The following is a 26358-nucleotide window of genomic DNA, read 5'->3' on the forward strand; positions in this document are numbered from 1 at the left end:
TCAGTACATATATACTGATGTGTATGTGGTTATCTCTCCCCCGTTAGAATTGAAGTTCCTTGCAGGCAGGAAATTGTTTCATTTTTTTGTCTTTGTATCTCCAGCACTTAGCACAGTGCCTGCCACATAGTAAGCATCTAATAAATGTTTGTTGACTGGTCGACTCACCTAAAGGAATTACACTCAGGGCAGTAGCATTTCCCATTTAAAAACTGGATCAATATCTCAGCAAAAGGGGTTTATGTATGGATAATACAAGTGCACATGGTAGTTTTAAAAGTAAATGTATAATTAGATGTGTTTCACTTTTATTTGGAGAAAAATAAATTTTTCCCTACCTCATTGTCCAAGATTGTAAACTCTAAAGAATACCATTCCTCATACCTGGTATGTGATCAGAAATTTTCATTAGATATCTTCATTCCCCTCCTCCAAATCACCTGTGTATATATTTAATAATATATACAAGAAGAGGTGAAGAGAGAGAGGAAAGGAAGGAAAGAAGGGGGAAGAGAAAGAGACAGAGAGACAGATTTCATACATACACACGTGCACATGGGCAGATACACACACATTTCCAGGACATCATCATTAATAAACTGGCTGACCAACATCAGATGAGTGTAAAAGTGGAGTGCAATACACAGGGGTGACAATTCATGTAATGCATAGCCCTGGATAAAACTGGGTGTCTCCGAATAATGGCTTGTGCAGCAGAGGCATCCCAACTTTGGAGTTTAGTGATTTGGTGAGAGAACAGCATGGTTACCTAGAAGTGATAGGGACAGAGATAACATGTTCACACAACACCTCTCCTACTTTCTGTTTCCCCACTCCTCCAGTGTCTTCCCTTTCAGACTACCTTCCCTTTGTAAAGTAGATATCTCATATGTAAAAATGTTTGCATGTTTTGTTCACAATTAGAATGTGACCCAGTTTTGCTTTTCTTTGTACCCCTAGTGCTTAACTCAGTGCTTGGCAGCTTAATAAATGTTTGCTGATTGACAGATTAGTGTTGACCCTTTGTGGGAAAGCTCTGGGGCAGGGCTGAGCTGAGTAGGTAGGCCAAGGGATGAGAGGAACAAGGGCAAGTCATAATCCTTTGAAGCCATTTTTATAAAGGGAAGAGATTGGACTCAATGATCTCAGAAGTATTTTTCCCATTCTTAAAAATTATATGACTGTGGAGTCCATTCAAAAAATCTCCCACTAAATTCCATGTGTGCATTTATTTAAAGTCACCAAAATCAACAAATACTGTGAACATTTCAGAATATGTATCATATAGTCAACAGAAAAGTACTGACATAAGTCACTCACACGTTAGCTCTGAGGCAATTACTGCTATAGACAGACATCTCCCTACACTTATTATTTTATTATTATTATGTAAAACTTAGTTACATTCTTAAAGCATCTTACAGGCCAAATGAACAAGGGAGTTCACTCCTTGCACATACTTCAAGCATTATTCCATTACCCCGGCACCTAGCACCCTGCAGCCCCTTTGGAAAGAACACACAACTTGTCCATAGAGCTTTGGTTCAGACTGCAGACAAATTAGCATCTGCAACAGAAAACATTTCCTCTGCCCTGCAAAAGGAAAAAAACAACAACACTGCCATTTTCTTCTTAGCATTACTTGTTAACAAGACATAGGTATTTGGAACACTTGGTCTTCTGTGTTCATCTATTTCATGAGCTTCAAAAAAACTAGTCTTTTGGGGGTTGAACAGATTAGAAAATAGCCCAGAACTAAATTTTGGCTATGACATGCCCACATGACAATAAATCTAGATAAGGACAATCAAGAAGTAATACTTGGCTGTACTCTGCACAGCCAGGCATCAAAAGACAGGGTGACAGTGTGTATACAAACAGGTGGATTCCGCCATGGTAAGAAGGTAAATTAACCTGGGAGTAGAGAAGTCAGGTTAGTCAGGAGAATAGAACTGGAATAAGGAAGAAGCTAGGCAGGCAAAGATGTTCCTGACCCACCATATGCCATCTTTGTAAGGTCACTTTAGGCATAAGAGCATACGGTACCAAATAAAATCAATGGAGTTGGGCCCACAGCACTCCATGCCAGGCCACTGAAAGAATGGCATTCCTGAGTATTAGGTATAATGAGTGTCACTGGCACAGAGTTCATTCCTGACTTTAGACTGTGGTGAGACTGCGCCTTTGTCTAAGGCTTCCCCTCTCCCAGTGGTTTGTGCCATTGGACTTTCCTAAAGAACAGAAGTAAAATGCTATGTGTGCACATGTGTGTTTCTATAATGTCAAGAAGAAGAAAAAAAGAAAGAAAACAGACCTAAAAAATGCAAATACATCCAAAGATGGGATTTAACCATTATGTCTCCAAGGAGAAAAGAGGTATGGATTCCCCTAGCTCTCCCAGGAAATGGGAGCCTTGAGGTCAAGCTTCACCAGAGAGTGAAGTCACACAAGAGCCAAATCCATCTGGAACTGTGTGAATTCTCTCTGTTGAGTGACTAACATTCAAGCAGAAGAGGACTGCAGACACAGTGCCTTGCACACAGTAGGTACTCAATGTTTGTTTGTCACTACTGAAAGTATGCCCCTTTATCTAGTTCAGCAGAGTAAGGCATCAGCCAGCGTGCAAACCCAGTGCAAAACACCAACTCTAATAAAGCAAGACACTGGATGCTGTATCCCCTGAGCTCTTCCTGACCTAAAAAAGGATTATCAAATGCCCAGAGGAGACTCTAGAGGTAAGGAAATCCTCCTGTTTACCCACAGTAGTGTTTAGTCTGGCAGTAAATAAAGTGGGTTTTAGGGAGAAGGCCTGCAAAGAAACAACAATGCAAAAGAGTTTTAGTACATCCTGATACCCAAAGGTTCATTAGTTATGTCTGCCTCTGGGAGCAACTGGTAGAGGCCAAGGGCAACTGGTGATGAAAATTACAAACCAGAACCCCATGGAAATGCTCCATTCCAAACGCAGGCTCTCAGAAATCAACATCAACACTAGCCAAATAAATACATGTGTCTATATAAAATTCAATATGTAGAACTTCTTCTCCATATATATGTGTATATTGTATATACATGTATATAACTATATATATAACTATATATATAAAACTATATATATAAACTATATATATATATATATATACACACACACACACACACATATATATATGGTTTAGGTATATAAAATTATTTGTCCCTCACTAACCTTCTCAATGATCCTTCCAGACTACACCTAATACTGACTCCCTCTGGAAGAGCTGCAGACAAGAGAAGAATTGTCCAGCCATCAATTTGGACAATGTTTCCCTTGTACTTGTACACTACAGGGAATCCATGTTCTCTTCCCTTAGATCACAAATGATCACTGTTTGGCACTGAGTTATTCTGTCACAGTGGATGATGAGCTCACACAGCTAGTTTTTAAGTAAAGGAGATCTTGATTCTTCAACCTAGGCATTATTGGTCACTCTGTCAATATTTCTGACCTTCCTCTTTCCCTGCTGTCTATTACTCACACATTTCCATCAAGGTTCTCCTTCCACTCAGGTGCTGCTGTCATGCAGCAGCAGCTGGGGCTGCCAGTAAGCCATATTCAGCATTGGCATAGCTTACCCAACCCTGGCCTCTCTTTTGCCAATCTTTCCTTGTCACTTCCTGTGGCAGTCAACTTCCTCTGCCCCTACTCAGACCCAAGAGCTCATCATCACCCTTAGCAACCATCATAGCTACTACAAGGTCTCCAGGAAGTCAAAACAATTCCCTATCCTGCCCAGCAGTAAAGGAAATTAGAGGATAGTCCCTTTCCAAGGTGACTGGTGCTTGTGTGCCAGATGGGGATTCAACCTTTTATAGAGAGATACCTGTGCTTAGAGATGGGAACCTGACACTGAATTTTAACTGCTTCCCTTTGATAACTGTGATCATTTTTCTTTTTCTCTCTTTCATCTGGCTTTACTGGCTATAGTGGCTGCTCCCCAGTACATCAAGAGAGCTAGCTTTTCTAGTGAGTACTCTATACTTAAGTTCCAGTGTGCATAATATTTGTAAATATGTTAAGAATTCAGATCCAATACTTTTTTACAGGTGGTAGGTTTCTTAAGGGGAGAGGAGGGGTAATGGATAGAAAACTTTTTTATATCTTTTAAAAAATTAAAACCCAGCCCTTGAGATATAAAATACATTTCCATATAAATGCTCATTTATGAGCATGCATATATAATAATATACTGATGCTATCCTAATAAGAATAAGGCCCATGAGTACGTATGGGGGAAAACCTATCAAAACCAAGACTTTCAACATCCTCCCTGACTAGTGAGACTGAAGCACAATAAATTATTAAAGCTAACCCTCAAGATACTGGACATTCAGCTCTTCTCTAGTCTTTCTCATGCCTTTTCCCCCTAATCCCACACAGCCTCACCAGTGCCCCCAGTATACTTCCCAGTCCTTTTTTGCTTTTGTTTGGAAGGAGGCAGCTGTATTTCCAGGCTCTTGCTGAGGAAAGCAAAGCTGTCAGGTTGGTGTCCCCCTCAATGACGGCAGGTGTCCTTTCTCTCTCTGCCTTCAGAGGGCCTTTGCACTAACTGGGTGTGCCGCATGAGACGCTGGCTTCTGGGGGTAGTAGGTGTACAGGTAGACTTGCAGCAGGATGGCCATGTCCACCAGCACCTGCAGCAAACCACAGATGGAAAACTGGAAAGGGGCCTGATTCAGGATGAAGTATACAGTCTTAAAGGTGTCACCACTGGTCCACATTAATACCATCTTGATGCTGTAAAGAAAAAGACACACAATTGAAAGACAAATAAGAAAGACTACCTGGCTACATACATAGAAAGCCATATTGTGACTCCTTTTTTAATAAAACAAGCTTCACTACTCTTTTTTGTAAAACCTATTAATTCATGGGGAACTTAGGATCAGAGATTCAGACCTGGAAGGGACCTTAGATTCAGTTCAACTCCCTCCATCCCTTCAGAGGTCGCGTGGCCTCCACAGTCAAGCAACGGTGCTTTCAGGGCAGCGCCAGGATTCAAAGTCAGGGCTCTCTGACTCCAAATCTATTACGCTTTCTAAGGCACCAAGACTACCATAATTCAGGCAAGATACTTCTTTTATAGATTTTATAGATTATAGATTATGTTGGACTCATAGGAGGTGAGATGAAGAAAGAACCTCAGAGGTGGTCAAGTCCAAACCGAGCCCCAAAGAAGTCAAAGGATAGTACCATGACTAGCAGCACCCAAGGCCTGACTACTTGGTCCCGGGCCCTCTGCACTGAATCACACTCTTATGCTCTGTATGGGCTAGAGACTACAAAATGGAAGAAGAATTTCTTTTCTCACTGTTCAGACATCATACACAGGACCTCATGGGATAACTGGGCTTTTGCCCAATGAGATAGGGAATAGCTAGAATTTTACACATGTGGAGCCCACATTCCTATAAACTGTTTGGCAGAATTTGAAAACCCCAAGAATTCTCAGAAATCATTTAATCCAACACTCTCATTTTACAGATAAGGAAAGTAAGGCCCAGAGAGGTATTTAGTTTGGAGTTGTTTTTATTAAAATACGATCATCATCGAGGCAGGCTAGGTGGCACAGTGGATAGAGCACCGGCCCTGACGTCAGGAGGACATGAGTTCAAATCCGGCCTCAGACCAAACACGACACTTACTAGCTGTGTGACCCTGGGTGAGTCACTTAACCCGAATTGCCTTTAAAAAAAAAAATATGATCCTCTCCTCGGTAGAGGTAACTCCTAGAAAGGAATTCTCTCTATCAGTGCAGAGAAGCACCTTCTCTACAATTCAGAGCTCAGAGAGTTGCCTGGGGCATGGAGGGATTATCGGATGTGTCCAGGTTTGCCCACTCAGTATGTGTCAGAGGCTGGTCCTGAATGCAGGTATTCCTGACTCCAAGACTGGTTCTCTGTTCACTAAACCACACTGCTTCTTGCCAAGATCACAAAGCTACTTAGTGGCAAATCCAGAATTAGAAACCAGGCCTCCTGACACCTAGCACAGTGATCGTTCCACCAAACTGTACCTGAATTTGCCTGGTGTATCATAAGGATGTTATTCCACTTTCCTTATTAAGGCAAGTCTATAGCCCCTCCTTATCTATCTAGCAAGTCTTCCTGAACCAGCCAGGACAAGAGAGATCAATGTTCAGTGTCAGTAAATATCCCAGGGTAACTATCTTTTGGAAGCCCCCTTTAGTTATATGTCCAATAATACTAACAACAGCTAATATTAATACAGTACTTTAATATTTGCAAATCATTTTACACATATTATCTCATCTATCTTCACAACAACCTTGTGAAGTAGGTGCCATTATTATCTTCATTTTACAGATAAGGAAACAGAAGCGGAAAGGTTGACTTGCCAATGTTCACGCAACTAGTAAGTGTCTGAGGCAGGATTTGAACCTAGATCCTTAGTACTCCAAAGTCAATTCTTTAATCACTAGTTAAATGTTAATAAACACTTATTTAGCCCCTACTATGTGCCAGGGACTGTGCTAAGGACTTGGAGACAAATAAGAAAAGATAGTCCCTGCTCTCAAGGAGCTTACAGTCCACTCATGGGGAAAGACAACACACAGAAGACCTCTGGTGGGGAAGAGGGGGTGCCCAGCATAGGGGGCTGGATCTTCCTGGAGTCAAAAACAAGCAGAGCAACTGATGGAAAATGAAGACTAACCTGCAAGGCTGTGAGTCCTCTATAAAAGGGGGCTATGGAAGAAGCTCCATCCTTCACACCTCCACCAATGCAGAGCAGCACCCAGAACACGGAGAGTTTAAGGGATTTGCCATGGGTCACAAAGCCAGTATGTGACAAGAGGTGATAACTGAAGCCTTCCCTTTCTCATTCAGAAGCCAGTTCTATCTACTATGCAAAATAGTTTCTCCAATTTAACCCAGGGATCATACACTTAAGAAGTAGAAGGTAGAATCAAATCCAACCATCTCATTATCAAGGGTAGGAAAGATAAAGAGACACAGATCAAGATAGATACAACATTTATTAAGTGCTAACAATGTGTGAAGCCTGGGGGCAGCTAGGTGGCCCAGTGGATAGAGCACAGGTCCTTGAGTCAGGAAGATATGAGTTCAAATGAGGCCTCAGACATTTATACTGGCTGTGTGACCCTGGGCAAGTCACTTCATCTATTTGCCTCAGTTTCCTCATTTTTAAAATGAGTCGGAGAAGGAAATGGCAAACCATTCCAATATCTTTGCCACTAAAAGCCCAAATGGGGTGATGAGACTGAAATGACTGAACACAAAAAATCATTCTAAGCAACAGATATACAAATTCAAGCAAGCAAGACAGCCCCTGCCTTCAAGGGATGTACATTCTAAGGAGGAAAAATAACACATAAAGAAAGAGGAGTTGAAAAGAGGTGGAAGACTGGCCAGGGAGTACTGTGGAGGTCTAGAGAAAGCCAGAGTCCAAGGTTTCAGTGGGAGAGAGATGAGGATGGTGGCCTCACAGCAGCATATTGGGGAGATGGTAAGGGAAGTAGTGTAGAGGCTTGGCTATTTGACAGATGAGAAAACCAAGGTAAATGGAGGTTAAGTAATTTGCCATGGTCATGTAGCTGGTCAGTGTCTAAAGTAGGAAGTAAACTCAAGTCTTCCTGACTCCAATTCCATTTCCCTAGGCACTACAAATAAATGCCTTATAAATGGCATGGACTCCTTATTTGCCCAAATGTCATTTACAAAGCATTGGTTCTATATACATCTGTTGTTTAGCAGAAGTGGCTTAGCGAGAAAATGAAAATAAATGGCCTCATTTTTTTCCTACCCAAAATATATTTAAGTTAGATACATTTCCATTAAAAAGTTAAAGAGATTTAGTGAGAGCTGCCTTTTACTTATTGAATTCAAGCTGGGCAAGGAAGGAAGAACAATTCCTCTTTCCCAGGCAGCATCACTTACTCCATTCTGCCACAGAAAAAAGAGATCAGACACTTTTACTGGCACCAAACCCATCATAATGGAAGTATGCAGGGAAAGGAAAAGGCACAATACAATTGACAGGCAATCACAGTGTGGTTCAATTAAAGTTTGAAATTAAAAACCAAAGTGCTTTTTCGTGATTTTTCTTTAGTCCTTTATGCTGATAAACATACACGAGGTTATTACGGTATAGAAGAAAGAGCACTAGATTTGGGGTCTAGAATATACAAGTTTGAATCCAGGCTGTGATACTTCCTTGTGTCCTCTTGGACAAGTTGTCTCCCTTCCCTGAGCCTTAGTTTTGCTCAGTTGGGAAAAAAAAAAGGGGAAGATTGGAGTAAACAATCTCTAAAGCCTCTTCAAGCTCTAAATATTATCCTATTCATAAGAATATAACAACTTGTACATTACTGTGTCCGGTCCATTTCAATAAATATTGATTATCTTCTACATGCCAGGCACGATGTTAAGTCCTTAGTGTTATAAAACAAACAACCCTCTTTCTCCCCCCGCAAAAAAAAGAAAAAACTGGTCTCTGGCACTTCCAGAGAAACCTGGAAAAATTTGTATGAACTGATATAGAGTGAACTGAACAGAGCCTGAACAATTTATACTGTAATAAGAGTTCTTACAGTAGAAACCATAAAATGATAAAGATAACACATTTTAAAGATGAGCTTTGATCAACAAAATGATCAACCATTATTCCATGGGACTGAGGAGAAAGCATGCTATACCTCTCCAGACAGAGGTAAAGGACTAAACATGTAGAATGCTATACAATTTTAGACTTTAAAGATATGAAAATTTGTTTTGTTTGACTATGTATATTACAAGGATTTTTCTTTTCTTTTCTTTTCTTTTTGTAAGTGGGGGGGGCCCTACAGAATATGGGAGAAGAGGACTCCTGGTGGAAGGGACAGAAAAATACATACTAGCTAACTGAAAAATAAAATTTAATCAAAAAAAATACAGTTGTTCTCAAGGAACTACTACCTAATTCATTATTTGGCATCTCTATAAACTGAAACATGAGTTACAAGAATATTCAATAGTAATTCAATATATATTTATTGAGTACCTATTATATGTAAGATACCTTGACAGGCACTATGGAAGAGACAAAGATTTTTCCACCTCCACTTTTCTTGACACTCTCACTACCCTACACCGCACTTCTTCATCGTCTACCTGAACACAACCACCACCACCACAATCTGACAATGAATTCTTCAAGGGAAATGTTATTTTTTTATTTTTCATTTCTGTATCTCCAGCATCTAATACAGTACCTTACACTTAGTAGATGCTTCAAAATATTAGGAACGGTAAGCTTCTTGAGGGCAAGTGCTGCGCCTTCTGTTAATTTCAATAAGGGAAGACCAAATAAGTGCACCAATAGGCAGCATGTGTGATTAGTGTGACATGCATGCCTCCTACAAAATGCTATGGGGAATCCAAAGAAAGCAAAGTCCCATGTGACTGAGGCTAAAGGGAACTAGGAAAGGTTTCACAGAAGCAGCATGTGTGCTACATTAAAAGGTAGGAAGGATTTCAATTGGTAAAGATAGGCTATTTAACAATCATTTAAGTGTGTAGAGTAGACTATGGGGAGAATGGTGTGAGGGAGGGGTATGCAAAGTAAACAACAGCTCAAAAAAGTATTGGAGATTGTGTGTGTGTGTGTGTGTGTGTGTGTGTGTGTGTGTGTGTGTGTGTGTTGGGGGAAGGGGGGGAGTTGGGAGAGAAGAATGAAGTTAACCAGTTAGATTAGAGAATAAGAACTTCAGTGTGTAGTGCTTACCCTATCAGGGTAATGAGATACAAGCATTTTTATCCTCATTTAACAGATGTGGAAAGTGAGAGTCCAAAAGGTTCAATAGCTTGGCTATGATTACATAGCTAATAAGTGCCATTGACAGGATTCAAACCTAGGGTTTTTTAATGACAAGTCTAACACTCTATCCTACTTTATCACATTGCTTCTAATTGGGAAAGAGCTTAGGATACAGTCTCTCCCTAGAAGAGAGAAAGGTAGGCTGGAACCAGATTGCATAGACCCTTGTACAGCACCAGGAAAGAATCGAACCAGATTTCATAGTCCCTAGAATAATATGCTTAGGAGTTTAGAAGCTCCTTGCTTTAATAAATGCTGAGTAAATGGAATATATCCCAGATAGATGAAACTGGGCCCACAGGTACCTCCTTTTAGATCTTAAATTGGAAAAAAGTAACCATCAAATCACAGAGACTAACTCACAAAAGCAAATCCAGAAGTCTTATTCAGAATTTAAGCTCCTACCAAGCAAAAACTCTGACTGTTTTATTACATTCTGCAAAGCATCTAATCAGTCCCATGGTCATGCTTAGTAGATGTTTCATAAGATCAGAGAAAAACTCTAACTGAAATAGAATGTACTTTATTTTTTTCATGCACATGAAGACCTCTTCAAATGATCTGAAAGAGACACTCTTGTTCTAAATAAATTCAACATATATACAGGATTTAAAATATCAAAGAAAGAAAAGGGATGTTTTATAGAATCCAAGACCTTGGACTTCAGATATTTTTTACATTTTGCATTAAAGTAGAGGGTGTTAAGCTGAGGTTCGCAAACTTTTTTTTATTAATCTTTTAATGACTGCAATTCTACATAATTGATTTCCTTTGAAAGCCTATATATTTTATTTTATATATTTTTAAAAAATGTATTCTGAGGCTTCCATAGACTTCACCAGACTTGTAAGTGGGTCCCACCTTACTACCACCAAAAAAAGGGCTAAGAACCCCTGAATTAGAGGAAGATACATACTAGAGATGTAATGATATTGAAACCAATCTTCACCCAGCCAAGAGAGGAAAGACAATATATTTCTAATAACAGTGAGAATTATGTCAAGGAATCCTAAAATTGAACAAAAGAGCTATTGCCCAAGGTGGGTAGCAGAAGTGAGATTCAGGAGTCAGAAAAGGGATGCAAAGAACAAGGGAACTGATACAGGCGTTATAAACTGCCACTCACACGTCATGGAGCAGTTCAGCATCCTAAATACTTACTCATCAAAAGACTGCAATTCAGTCTACTACAGGACTTTTTCCCCCGTGTGGGAAGAGGTATCTGCTTGTGTAATTAAAGGTAATGGAAAAGTATAAGATTTGTTTTATAAAACCTCGCTTCACAGTCAGTTTTATTGGTATGCATTAGAGACACACATTATTCCTGCTTCACAAATGACTTCATGTATCACATAAGTCATGACCTTGTGCACTCTCTGCTTATGATGCCACCACCCCCTGAACCTTGCAACAGAACACAAAAGACCTGTCACTACAAAGCTGACTACCTTTCAGCATTCTAGTCTTCATTCCATGTGACTAACAGAGCAGCTCTTTAAGTCATATGTAACATGGTCATAGACCAAAGAAAATGTCCTAAGTAAGTTCTGGTTGATGGAGTACCCAAAAATATTTTGATTGTCTACTATATTAAAAAAAATCACTGTGAATTCCTGGCTCCAAAATTCCACAGACACAGATGACTGGAGCAGAAAGTAGACTCTTTGTCTTCAATACAATAATAACTGTAATATCTGTGATCAAAAACAACAGTCTCCAAACTTTCTTGGTAATGCACTGTCAATATGGGTATATTTACTCATCAATTAATTAATTAATTATATTAATTATAATTATTAATTTATTTATTATATTAATTACTACTAATTAAATATATTGTAAAATTCACACAAAAATAAAATGTAAAATAAGATAAAAATGAAGTAATAGTTGATGCTAGAGTGAATAGAACACTATTAGGGTTTATTAAGTAGGAGAGCAACCCTGGTCACATCCAGGTTTTAGGAAAATCATTTTGGCAACTGTGTGAAGGATAGAATGGAGTGGAAAAAGAACTGAGGCAGAGGAGTGGTGGCTATGTGGGTACAGAGGTGACAAATGACACAGTAGAGGAGGCAGAAACAACAAGATTTGGAAACTTATTGGCTATAGAGTGTAAGGGAGAGAGTGGAGTTGAAGATGACACTAAAGTCCAACAGACATCTTAAACTCAACAACTCCAAAATGGAATTTATTATTTCTACATACACCCCTCCCCAAACCCTCCCGCCTTTCTAACTTCCCTATTATTGAGGGCACTAACATACTTCGGGTCATCTAGGCCCAAAACCTACATGTCATTCTCAACCCCTCATTCTCTCTCTCAACCCCCTACACTGAAGCTATAATTGAATGTAACTGAAACTGGTTTCAATATAATTTTTGTTGATGTTCAGTCATGTCCGACTCTTCATGACTCCATTTAGAGTTTTATTTGGTAATGATACTAGGAGTAGTTTGCTACTTCCTTCTCTAGCTCATTTTGCAAATGTGGAAATTAAGGCAAACAAGGTTAAGTGACTTGCCCAGGATCACAAAGCTAGTAGGTGTCTGAAGCAAGATTTGAACACAGGAAGATGAGTGAGTCTTCCTGACTCCCTACCTAGCTGCCCCTCAATATAATAGAACCTTTTTGTTGCTGTCAAGGCCTCTCAGTTTTACCTTTGAATATGTCTCCTCCTCTCCTGACACCACTGCCACCCTTGTAGAGGGCTTCATCACCTCACAGCTGGAGAATTGCCACAAGCTGCTTGTTGGTTTCCCTGCCACAAGTCAGTCAGTCAGTCTCCCTTCCCCCTACTCCAGTCCATTCTCCACTCAGCCATCAAAGTGATTTCCCTAAAGTGCAGTTCTGACCATGTCACTCACCCTGCAACTCAATTAACTCCAGTGTCTTCCTGTCACCCTCAGGATGAAATATAAAATCCTTGATTGGGCTTTTAAAACCCTTCATAACCTGGCCCCTTCCTATGCCTCCAGTCTTAATACTTTATTCCCTTCCATTTACTCTGCAATCCACCAACACTATCCTGCTTGTTGTTCCTCATGAAAGACATTCTTTCTGCCAGCTCTGGGAATTTTCATAGCCTGTCCCCTCATGCTTGGAACCCCAACCTTCCTCATCTCCACCTCCAAGTATCAGCTAAAATTTCACCTTCTACAGGAAGCTTTTCCTAATCTCCCTTAATTCTAGTGCTTTCTCCCTGCTGATTATTTCTAATGTATTCTGAAGATAACTTGTTTGTACATAATTGTTTGTATGTTGTCTCCTCAGTGAGACTGAGCTCCCTGCGATCAGGGACTCTCTTTTGCCTTTCTTTGCATGCACAGTGCCTGTCATGTAGGAAATGAACCCTTAATAAATGTTTATTGACTGACTGACTGAGGTTGCAAACTTGGGTGCCTGGAAGCATGGTTGTAACCTTAACAAAAATTGCAAAGTTCAGAAAAGTAGTGGGTTGGGGGGGGGGGGAATAAGGCAATGAGATCTGAGATGCACATCACAAGCCAACCATATCAGCTCATCCTGTGAAACTCACTTAGTCCCACCTAAAATGGAAATCGGTCAGAGACACAGTGTTCTAATTGCCTCAGAGTGTTCTGAAGAATGCTTGTCATTGTCACTGAGTAATCTGGGGAAAGGTAATTGGCATGCTGAAGGTGAGAGACTTTTCCCAATGGCACCTGGGCAGCTGCTTCTATGGATGCCCAGGTAGTAAGTGGTTAGGTTCTAAGTGTCCTGTGAAGATTACACCTAGCTCAGAAGTTGGAAAACCAAAAACTTGCACAATGGGAAGAGGAAGAAGTGAGAAAAAGTTGGGGACAACTGAAAGTATGATTATATCACAGACTAGCTATCATGGGCAGGGTGGTCACATGGAAACCACATCTCTATTCTTCAACTGGTTGATCACACAACCCTTAGAGTCCACTGGCTTAAATGGTTTTAATCCAATCACCACCTGGGAATTGGCTTAACGCTCTTCATGTTGCAACAGACAAGCTCCCTTTCCACCAGTAAATAGAACTTTCAGTGTCCACAAGGCAGTAGAGGGCTATATACCAGGACAATTTTTCACCTATTCTGGAATTTTGCAGTGACAATTTCTCATTTGAATGCTAGTTTCCTTGCTTTTCCTAATGAAGTAGCATTTTGCCATCTGACAGTAACCTGACTCTGCTTCCATCAAGTATCTACATCATTACACTCTGAAATTTTCAGTTAGGTGAAAATGAAATCCATGTATTCAAATAAGGTGAACTGTGTTTACAAGTTGTACCTTTTAAATAATAAAATGGAGGAAAAAAATTTTCTCTCAAGGTGACCTATAAGAGTACAGAACTGAACCTAGCTGTTGTAAAATGAAGTATGTAGATCTGGGACCAAGAGTAGAGTAAGGTGGGGCTGAGATAAAAGGATACTATCTCAGGAAGCCTATATGTCTCAGTGACAATGCCATTTTTTTTAATGGCAGCATGTACCATTCTGGCTGTTTCTTCTGAAGGGAATTTCTTTTAGAACCAGCCACATTAGAAAAGACAAACAGCTTTAGAACCCAGAGTAGAGTTTTGCAGCTGTGTTGGAGAACAAAATTAAGGAAAGATGGCCAACAGAACACTGCAGAAATGGGATAAAACAACCTACTGAGATTTAATCAAACCAACAGCTGTGATTGTAAATTGGATCCTACAAGAAGCATTATGAACAACACAAACATAAGGGTTCAAAGTGGGGTTTAAACCAAAGAACATCCTCAAGAGAGAAGATGTAGGCAATTAGGCAAATAATAAACCAAAGATGATACATTCACACCACCAGCCAACCGCCAAGAAGAGAGGAACTAAAAACATCACCTATGAAACAAGGCAAGTTTGGCAGGAATCCCTGTGTTAGTTGGTGCTTTCTATAGCCTCGGTCTCTCTACTTTTAAAAGGCACAAAGCCAAGTTTGCAAAGCAGTCACAAAGACAATAGTCACAAAGAAGCAACTGGGACTCACAAGTCAAGGTTTGAAAGACCTGGGTACATTTGGTGGAATATCTGCCAATAGACTGGATGCCAGCAGTACCTAAAGATGTATCATTCCAGAATACACAGCAGCACGGACTACCCTTGTGGTCACAAAAACATGTCTCAAGGAAGTTAAATCCTCAGAAGACACAAAACTTTATGCTTCAAAGTACAGATCACAACCAGTATACAATAAAAAACATTTCCCCCACTGAAATAACGAGTTACTACCATCAAGCCAACCCAACTATTGATAAAAATTTCAATAAGTTTAAAATGTTAGCTAATAAGACTTGAGATATTATTTACTTCTCTAAGGTTTTTACTTGCCCCTCAAATCACATCCTAAAATTAAAATAATAGAAGCCCAATATTGGAAGGGATGTCAAAGGTCAACTAGTACAGGATATGCTTAAACAAAAATCCTCACTACAGCAAGACAGGGAGTCTAGCCTGCCTTTCCTTGAAGATCACTAGTGCAGAGTGGGGACACAGTATCTTTTTTTTTGCAGTGGCAGCTAGGTGGCACTGTGGACAGTGATGGATTTGGAGTAAAGAAGAATTGAGTTCAAATCCTGCCTTAGATACCTTCCCAGACTCTGTGAAGCTAATCAAGTTACTTACCTACTCTTGTTCTCCACTTTCTGGTCTGTAAAAATTGGTAGAACAATAGCATCTATCTCCCAAGGTTTTTGTAAGGATAAAATGAGATGGTAAATTTACATTTACTAAGGGTCTATTGTGTGCCAAGCATTGTACAAAGCACTGGGAATACAAAGAAAGGCAAAAGAAAGTTCCTGCTCTCACAGAGCTCAGTCTAACAGAGGAGAAAACATGCAAACCACTATGTACAAACAAGATGGAGGGAGAGAGAGAGAGAGAGAGAGAGAGAGAGAGAGAGAGAGAGAGAGAGAGAGAGAGAGAGAGAGAGAGAAGACATTAGCATTAAGTGGCATCAAGAAAGGCTTCCTGTAGATGGTGCAATTTTAGCTGGACTTAAAGCTAGGGAAGCCAAGAGGCAGAGATGAGGTGGGAGAGCATTCCAGGAACAGCTGACACCCAGCGAAAATGCCAAGAGTAGGGAGATGGAGGGTCTTGTTCAAGGAAGAGCAAGGAGGCCAGCGTCACTGGATCACAGAGTAGGTAGAGATGTAAGGTGTAAGAAGACTGGAAGGGATGGGGGAAATCAGGTTATAAAGGGCTTTGAAGCCTTTGCAAAACCTTAAAGCATTAGACAAAAATACTAGCTACTATTACTACCCTGAGGCAACCCATTTACATTGGGTTAGCTCTGATTCCTTATACCAAGTCTATATCTGCTTCCCTAAAACTTCCATCCTTTGCTAAGCAGAACAAACCTAATCCTTCTTGTCCATAACTATCCTTCAAATACTTGAAAACAGCTATTATATTCTCTTTGCCTCTCTCCTCTCACTGTCTCTAAACATACTCACACCTCTACCTCAGACTAAACATTCCTAGTTCCTTTCACTGATCCTGATAGTGTGATCTCAAGGCCTTCCCTTCACAAACCTGGTCATCCTTCCATGGACGTTACGTAGCTCATCAATGACAGGTCCACATAATCAACTCAATCCTAAGATTTGTACTGCCTTCATGATTAATTTTTTTATTCAGAGTAAATTTTTTTTTTATCTTTTCCTTTCCAAGGATTATCATGGTTAAGTTTTTTAAATCCTAACTTCTGGAGCCAAGATGGCAGAGTAAGCAGTAAATCACTGTAGCTCTCCCATGTTCACCTCCAAACGACTAGAAAATAGCACTCCAGAACAAATCCTGGAACAGGATTTGCAGAAAGATGAGGTGGAACAGTCTTTTAGCCCACAAGACATGGAGGATTGGCAAGAAAGGTTTGTATCACTTGGGTAAAAGGGGAGCACAGAACAGGAAGCATCCCAGCAAGCTAGCAGCAAGCCCCACCTCATCAAACCAGCAGGAGATCCTGAGCCCCAGTGAGGTGGAGCAGGCATAGCCCATGGTACCTTAGATACCCCATGTGCCTTAGCATAGCCAAGGGAACCAGCAGACTCCACTGGCAGACTCTAGCTCTGAGAGCCACCATGTGTTTCAGCACAGCCCCAGGCAGGCAGATATCCTCCAGCCGAGGGACCTCCACATGCTTCAGGGCAGCCCCGAGGAAACGAAGAAAAACCCCACATGGCCTCAGCACACATCAGACACCACCCACTAGGACCCCCAGCTCAACACCAGGTAAACTGGCAGACACCAATAGCCTCCAGCCACCAGCACCTGAGATGCCAGCACACACAACCAATGGCCCCCAGCACAAGAAGCTTGGGACAGTGTTTCCTGTGCTCCAGTAGGGGAGCTCAACTTTAAATGCTGCGAAATAGGCCCCAAAATGAGCAAGAAGCAAAAATAAGCATTGACCACATAAAGTTACTATGGTGACAGGGGAGATCAAAACACAAATTCAGAAGAGGACAACATTGTCAATATACCTTCATCCGAAACCTTAAAGAGGAATATGAATTGGTCTGGAGCCCAAAAAGCCTTCTTGGAAGAGCTCAAGCAGGATTTTAAAAGTCAAATAAGAGAAGAAAAATTGAGAAAAGAAATGAGAGAGGTATACAAGAGAGTCAACAGCTTGGGAAAGGAAAGACAAAAATTGATAGAAGAAAACAATTCCTTAAAAAAGTTTTAAAAATTCCTTTCCTGTCTTTCCTCCTACTTCACACCTCCAACCAAGAAGATTGAGAATCTACCCTTCCTCTCATTCCTTTCTACTAAGCCACCGCCACCCTGGTTACCTCTGGCCTGGGCTATCAGAATAGCTTTCTCAATGGTCTCCCTGACTCAGGCCTCTCTTCAATCCAATCCACTTTCCTTTCAGCTTCCAAAACCATTTCCCTAAAGTACAGGTCTGACCATGTCACACACATGCCCACCATCCCATTCAAATTCCAGCGGTTCCCTCTAGGTAATTCATTAGGATACCATTCAAATTCTCCTTTTTTGGTTTTGTGCTTCATGGACCTTCCCTCCTGGTTAGACAGCCTCCAAATTTGGGCTAATTATAGCTCTCATTAGAAGTTAACATTTGGGTGTTTAAATCAGTTCCTGGTCATTTTTTGTTTCTGCCAGTCAACTCACCTAGGTCAGATGTTCTGGTGGAATTAATGAGATTAAGAACCTACAAAGTTGAAAACCAGATCCCTGGAACCAAGAAGGCCATGATTAGCTATAGAAATCTTCTAAGTCATTTCCAAAATGCTGTACAGCAATGCTCCAAAACACTTAAGAGAAATTTAAATTAAAAACACCTCATACTCAGATTTGCAAAGATGACAAAAAAGGGAAATGACAATTGATGGAGGGTTCTAGGAGGAAAGGCTCACTAATACATTGCTAGTAGAGCTATAAATTGGGCCACTGATTCTGGAAAGTAATTTGGAACTACACACCTCCTTTCCCACCAAGTAAGTAGATTGTGCATCCTCTATGACCCAACAGCGCCTCACTACTAGGCATATACTACAAAGAGATCAGAGAGAGAAAGAAAGGTCCTCGATTACAAAAATATTTATAGCAACATTGTGTGTGTGGGGGGGGGAGGTTATGGTAAAGTACCGGAAACAAAATGCCCATAAATTGGGGAACAGTTGGACAACTATGGTATGAATGTAATATTATGATGCTGTAAGAAATTACAAAAGGGAAACAGTTTCAGAGAAACTTATATGAACTTGTATTAAAGACTTGTATGAATTGATATAGACCCAAAATTACTTATACAATGAAAACAGTGTAAAGGAAAATAACTTGAAAGACCTAAGAATTCTGAACAATACAAGGAGTATCAGGACTTCGGAAAATGATGGGTGAGCATGCTTCCCATCTCCTGGCAGACTGGGTAGACTCTAGGTAGAGAATGAGTTACATTTTCAGTATATTTATATTCAATAGGAACTTTTCCCCACCAAATTAAGCAGTTACTACTATCAGGTCAACTTTATCAATGTAGAAATTGGGTTGGTTTTTTCTATACTTAGTTGTTACAAGCAGCGGAGGTAGGGGATGGGGGAAAGGAAGAGTTGCAAAACAGAAATTGTAGTAATACTAAAAAAAAGGATAAAAAAATTAGATGTGCATGTTTGATGCTCGTCATGTTCATAATTTTAAAAAATTAATTGCCACAAAATTAAAATTCTTCTAGTCCCTTTATATCTAGTCAATTTTCACAAAAACAAAAACAAACAAAACCCTCAAGCATTCCCTTATCCTGGCTGGACTTGAGCTTCCTACATCTAATCTCCACTCTCTCCCTCATTTACTTCTATAATCTTCTTCACCTCACCCTCACAATAATAGCTCTAACTCTTTCATCTCTCAGGGCAAACAAAAGTAAAGGAGTGAAGTGAAGAAATAGGTATACTGCCATTTTATGCCCATTTTAATTTTATAAGGGACATCATAGAGAAAAGCAGTGCAAGAAAACTAGATATGCTTCTTCATTTCTTCTATCTTTACAATTAATATTAATTAATAACAGCTTCCATTTATATAGGTTTTTAAGTTTGAAAAGTACTTTATACATCTGATCTCATTTGATCTCATTTTTAAAGATACTTATATCCTTCCACCCCATAAAAATACTCAAATTCTTAAGTCATTTTTCACATTAAAACTCTCGTAATTAAAGGCCAAGAATTTAATACTTTCCTTCTCCATCTGCAAACATTCATTATAATAAAGTTTCCTCTAAGGCAAATCACTATCATGGTTTATAAATTCTAGTGAATAAGTTTACCAGTCCTCTGTGATGATAAACACTCTGTAGCTTATAGGTAAGTAAGAAATGAGAATATCAGATGTACTCAGTTGCCAAAGGTAAGATTGGAAATGTCAATTCATACAAAAATAAACATTCTGCATTTACTTCTTTTTCAGCTTCCAAAGTATCCTCAGCTCACATAAACTGGATCTCTGCACTGTTCAACTGTGCTAAGTAAAGCTAAGTAATTATTCTGGATGCTCATTTTCTTTTTACATTCAGTGTCCTTTTTTTTTTTAATTGTCAACTATGGCCTGAGCTGTAATTTATGTAATTTAAGTTGTAATTTAACTTTAATGTCCAATCATTTCTAAACCTTGCCGGACAACTAAATTATGAAAGAGCCCATATCCCATATACACAGCACAGAGAACATGTATGAAGAACAAAAGATGAATGCAAACCATTAAAAAGGAAGATATAATTGTAGGGGAAACTCTTGTGGACATTCAGCTACATCTTTGCAGCTCTCTTTAATGTTCAAGTTACAATTACAAACCAATTCAGATTTAGCAGTCATTTAACTCTCACATCATAGGCACTTTGTGATTCAAACAAAACACTACCAAAGCAACTTCTATCACGACAAATTCATATTTGATAGCTAGAAATCTCAGAGTAGATTATCTCACACAATAGTTACTATGTATTCATTTCTTTAGCACCAGATCACACTACAAATCGTTTTCAAAATGTTTTCATCAAAAGGAACTCAAATCAAACTTCTTGAGCCTGGAATCAACAACAGCTTTAATTTTTTAATTACAAAATTGGGTAAAGCCAAGAGGCACTCTGCCCGGCAGGCATCTGGTGAGATTTCAGTGTCTGGAAAACCAAACTAGTGGGCACTAAAGGAATAAGGCATGGGGGGTGCAAGATCTGTATAATAACAACAGCACTGGTAACACTAACTCTAATTTATGTAGTGCTTTATTTAAGATTTTTACAATAAACATATGGCGTCAATAATCCAAGAATTATTATTCTTTGTACTACAGATGAGGAAACAAAGGCTCAGGGAAATTAGGAAATTTGTCAATGGTCATAAAGCTAGAAGTGTGACAATTGTTGAAACAGGTTTTCTAACTCCCAAGTCCAGTACTCATTCCATTATATCTAACTGTCTTTCTAACTACTGAGTATATCTCAACTAGACCAAGAAAGAGAACATGGGCCATGAGCAGGAGGACTGAGGCTAATCTGGAAGTCTCTAGTCTGCCATCTGTTAGTTAAGGAAGAATGACAATTGGAACTGCTACTCTAGAAGAGAGGGTCCACAAACTATGAGTAAGTGCTTAGCTTTTGCTTCAGTTTCTGTTACGTGTCCTTGCACCCATCTTCTCTACATATCTTTTAAGATCTAAGTAACTTGGTGAGTTCTCTATGCATCCTTATCAGTCTCTTCGGATAACTCCCATTTTTCCTGTTCATCAGAACTGTTTCCCTTTGGAAGCCTGAATTTAATATCCATTTTTTATCCCTCCTGGGCTGTCTTCTATAGGAAATGTCTATGGGATGCTATCTTTCTTTCCTATGAACTCTGAAAACTGCTCTTTCCAAATCTAGGTTGCATGTCAAGACCATGCCCCAGCTGTCATCTCTTTCACAAACTCTAGAAGAAAGGGAGTGGTCACTCCCCATATCTCAAGTTTCCCATCATTTTCTCAAAAACAACAGTTCATTCCTATGAGTGAAAATTATATCCAAAAAAAAATCCAGTAAAATCTACTTTGTTGAATTACATAACAAAAGTTTTTTCTTCTCACATTTCTGATTGTAAAGAAATGGTTTAGGGGCAGCTAGGTGGTGCAGTAGATAGAGCACTGGCCCTGAAGTCAGGAGGACCTAAGTTCAAATCTGGCCTCAGACCAAACACTTGACACTTCCTCCTTGTGTGACCCTGGGCAAGTCACTTAACCCCAATTGCCTAAAAAATAAAAACAACAACAACAACAACAACAAAAGAAATGGTTTGTTTAAAAACTTAATTATGCAATAAATCAAGCTTTCAACATTTCCACTAAAAAAGGAATCAATGTTAACAGCCCTATTTCCCTCCTTTTAACCTGTCTCATTTCTTTTGAATAAGTCACAGTCTATTCCTGGGTCTCATCCCTTCAAATCTCAGTAATACCTATAAGGTCAAATTTGCCTCCTTGCATTTAGACTCCTAATTCATCTTGCCTGTCACCCATACTTGGTACATCCATGTTAAGGAAACTGAATATAGAGGTCTTCTTTCTTGGATTATCTACCTTCATAGCTATGCATAGGCCATTTTGAGACTCACCTTTCTTCTTTCCATTTAAAGCCCTTCGATTAGATTTACAAAACTAGAAAAATAGTCTTGCAAGCCCTTTTTACTTATATTCCTCTATCCTTCACCAGAATACCGTCAATCTTATATTTTAAGCTGTGGTCCAGAAATCCAAATCCTTTTCTATACGCCATCTTCTCAATCAGCTATTTACTTTCCAAATCTACCACTCTCTTCAGAATCAGTGAATAAGAATTTACTAAATGCCTACTATGTGTCAGGCTCTGAGGATACAGATAATAAATGTAAATAAATAGAAAGTAATTAAAAGACAAGGCAATTTGATCAAATGAGATAATATTTGTAAAAGTACTTATCACAGTGCCCGGCACATAGTAGATACTATATAAATGTTTATTTGCTTTTTCATTTTGGATGGAGGGTACTGGAAGTCAGGGGGATCAAGAAAGGATCCCTGTAGAAGATGGTGCTTGAGCTGCATCTTGAAGGAAGAAGGAGGAGTAAATGAAATGAAAGTAAGGAAGCAGTAATAAAACCCCATTAGAGGCAGTTAAGTGATGCAGTGGATATAGATCAAGCTTGGCATCAGGAAAACATAAGTTCAAATTCTGCTTCAGATACCTGATAGTTTTGTATTCCATGGGCACATCATAACCTCAAACTCAGCCTCAGTTTCCTTATCTGTAAAATGAGAGTTGGACACAATGCCTCTAAGGACCCTTCTAGCTCTAAATCTATGACACTATGATTCCTAAAGTCTTCAGTTGCTGTTGTTGTTGTTGTTGTTTTTAATTCATAATCTTTAGCAAGACTTTCCTTAAATTAGTTGAGAAAATTTATTAAATAAAATTAAATTATCATTAATAAATAATTAAATGTTTATTTATTATGTGTGCCAGGCACAGGGGAAACAAAAAAAGTCAAAAACAGTGCCTATCCTTAAGTAGCTCATATTATAATGAGTGAGACAAGTAAATAGCTAGATACATACAAGTTATGTACACAGTAGATGGAAAGTAGTCTGAGAAGGAAAGGCACTAAGTCATACATGGGTCAAGAGATGGAGTATCCTATGTCTGAGAATTCTCAAGTTCCACTGCAGCTAGAGTATGTGGAGAGGAGTAAAGAGTAAGTCATACATGGGTCAAGAGATGGAGTATCACATATTTGACAACTCTCAAATTCCACTGTAGCTAGAGTATGTGGAGAGGAATAAAGAGTAAGGAGTAAAGGACTGGAGAGGCAGAAAGAGGCCAGGTTATGAAGAGCTTTAACTGCCAGAGTTAATATTTAAGCCTAGATAATAGAGAGCCACTGGCGTTTGAGTAGGGGTGACATAATCAGAAATGTGCTTTAGAAAAATCACTTTGGCAGCTGAGAGGAAGAGGATTTGGTGCAGGGAGAGACTTTAGGAAGAGTAGTAGCCCAGGCCAGAGGGTGATAAGGACCTGAAAATGGGATTGTAGTAGTAGGAGTGTAGAGCAGGGACATACAGAAGACATGTTGATGACAAGATTTGGCAAGATAATGGATACATAGAGTTGAGAGTGAGGAATCCAGAATAATATCAAAGTTGTGAGCCTGGGTGACTAGGACGATGGTGCTATTTTTGACAGTAATAAGGAAGTTAGGAAGAGGGGAGTAGACAAAGAAAATTAATTCAATTCTGGACATGCGGAGTACAAGATGCTTAAAGAACATCCATTCTGAGGGAAGACTGCAGCAGGCAAACTGAGCACAGGCCAGAGTGGGTGTCCGTGCAATGGGCGTGACACTGACTGAAATCACCAGGTGCCACTTTCTTACATTGGAGGATGTCTCCTTCTGTTGTCTTCCTCCATTCCTTCTTGTTCACTATGCTTAATTTACAGCTCCCTCCAGTTAACCTCCCAGGGCAAACAGAGTGAAGCCAAGACAGCATTAGCTGTGCTTTGTGGAGGAACAAAGGACCTGGAAAAATCTCAAAGCTACAAAGTTGAACAAAAGCTCTCAATAAGGGCTGCTGAATGCAAGAAGAGTATAGTAGGGAAGATACCAATCAATACGTAATAATTAATGAGGGGAATACCTACTGAGGCGAAGGTTTGAGGAAAAGAGAATAAAGATGATAAGGAAGATGTTTTAGTAAAGTGATACAAAACTTAAAAACTCCTGACAACTCGTTCTCAGACAACAGAAGCTCCGTGGGCTTACAATGCCTCTACTCAGGAAATAGCAAAAGAAATAAGGCTTCTTCTATGTTATATATTTTCATTTTTATAAAAATTTTGAAAGCTTTATTGGTGCCTTTGATTTTTATACTAAAATCAACCTCACAAAAAAAATCTTTCCACATAACAAAGAAAAACAGCACAGTAAAATTACTTTTCACACAGTAACCTTGTCTGCTAGTGTATCACCCATTTGTACCAAAAAGAAGGAAATACTTAGTTACTCAATGTGATTGGTTAACTTATATACCACTTGAGTCATTCACCTGTTACTGTCAAATAAGTTCAGTCTCACTGCACACCGTTTTTGGTGTTAATTTTGTTGTTGTTTTCAGTTGTGTTTTGACTCTTGGTGACCCCTTTTGGGGTTTTCCTGGCAAAGATACTGAAGTGGTTTGCCATTTCCTTCTCCAGCTCATTTTCACAGATGAAGAAACTGAGGAAAACTGAAGTGACTTGTCCAGGGTCACATAGCCAGATTTGAACTCAAAAAGATGAATCTTCCTGACTGCAGGCCCAGTACTCTATCCACTGCACCACCAAGCTGTCCTTTGGGGTTAAAAGAACTAATTAAAAGACACTGCAAACCAAACTAAAGATGATCCTTTTTAAATTTTTTTTAAAGATAAAGCAGACAACCAAATCTGCCAACAGCTTAATAAAGATGGTAGTTACAAGTAATGAGAAAAATGAATTTAATGGTAACTACAGGGATTTTGTTCAACCAATCTCGGCTCTAATATAGTCCAACAGATTTATGGTCTAGCCATGCTGACCAGAGTCAGCCCTAATACAGCCCTAAATTGCTGTATAATCCTGGGCAGGTCACTTAACCCCCCTCAGCCTTGGCTTCCTCATTTGTAAAATGTGAATAATCATAGCAACTACTTTCTCAGGGTTGTGTGAGGGAAAAATAAAAATCAGAGAATATACATAAAGGATTTTACAAATGCTTTAACCCAGCACAAGTGTTAGCCATTATCAATCTAACCCCCCATGCCACCCCACCCCAACCTTATCTAGACGACTGCCTTAAAGACAACTAGAAAGATTACATATTTATCAAATTCATGGCCTCACCTATAGAGGCATTTCTTTTATCTTGTAGAACAAAACTCACCCAAGATTATTTCATCCGGTGTGATGCTTATTTATGCCAATGTGCTCTCAAAGATCTAACACAAAGAAGCTACCCAAAAAGTTAGAAACCTTTCTTGAGATTTTTTTCTCATTTTCCAATGCAGTACTAGGGCAATTGATATATTATCCCTCTTTTTTGATGTATGAGCAGTTCCACATCCATTCTCAATATGTTTCCCAAATTTTCTCAGACAATTAGTTCACTATTGGTAATTTTTTATAGCTCATTTATACCTATTTCCATTCACCACTGAGCTTCCATAAATGTTAATTACTTGGGATTCACAACCATATAACCACTCTAGCAGAGTATTTGTGATAACATACTGGATTATGTTAAGGAACACTGTGCAAATGCATTCCAACTTACTCATCTTTCTACAGAATGAATCACTCTGCCATAGCAATAGTTAGCATTTACACAGCCCTTATCGTTTGCAAAGCACTTTACAAATGTTGTTCTATTGTTCAGTCGTGTCCAACTGTTCTTGACCCCATGCCAATACTATGCATGAGGTTTTCTTGGCAAAGATACTGGAGTGGTTTGCCATTTCCTTTTTCAGTGGATTAAGGCAAACAGAAGTTAAGTGATTTGTTCAGGGTCACAAAGCTGGTGTCTGAAGCTGGATTTAAACTCAGGTCTTCCAGACTCCAAGCCCAACCACCTAGCTTCCATTTAGGTATGCATGAGGAAACTGACGCTCAGAGAGGTTAAATGACTTGCCTAAAGTCAAACACAAGTAGGTAGCTTCAGAGGTGGGATTTGAACCCAGATCCTCTGATTTCAGAGATAGTGCTCTTTCCACAGTATCATATAGCCTCCCTATTACAAATATCACCTTTTTTTATCTTCCCAGCTAACCTGGAAGGTATATGCTACTATTATTCTCTTTTTTGAGATGAAAAAACTGAAGATGAATCAGGTTAAATGACTTGCTGAAGATTTGAACTCAGGTCTTCTTCCTAACTCAAAGTCCAACTCTCTACCTAGTTAAAGAGGAAAGAGGAAGGGGAAGAATACATTGGGGAG

General features: G+C 39.4%; 1 protein-coding gene across 3 annotated transcripts in view; it reads right to left on the reverse strand.

The window, feature by feature from the left end:
- Positions 1-1210: 1210 nt before the first annotated feature.
- Positions 1211-26358, reverse strand: part of SLC66A2 (solute carrier family 66 member 2) — a 169179-nt gene continuing 144031 nt past the window's right edge. For all 3 annotated transcript variants that reach the window (XM_020986903.2, XM_020986901.2, XM_020986902.2), the window contains one exon: positions 1211-4774. In XM_020986903.2, coding sequence (XP_020842562.1) covers positions 4567-4774 — 208 coding nt within the window. In that variant the 3' untranslated portion in view covers positions 1211-4566. The remainder of the gene's footprint in view (positions 4775-26358) is intronic.

This window comes from Phascolarctos cinereus, unplaced genomic scaffold, assembly GCF_003287225.1.
Source record: "Phascolarctos cinereus isolate Bilbo 61053 unplaced genomic scaffold, phaCin_HiC Scaffold_4;HRSCAF=312, whole genome shotgun sequence".
Lineage (NCBI taxonomy): Eukaryota > Metazoa > Chordata > Mammalia > Diprotodontia > Phascolarctidae > Phascolarctos > Phascolarctos cinereus.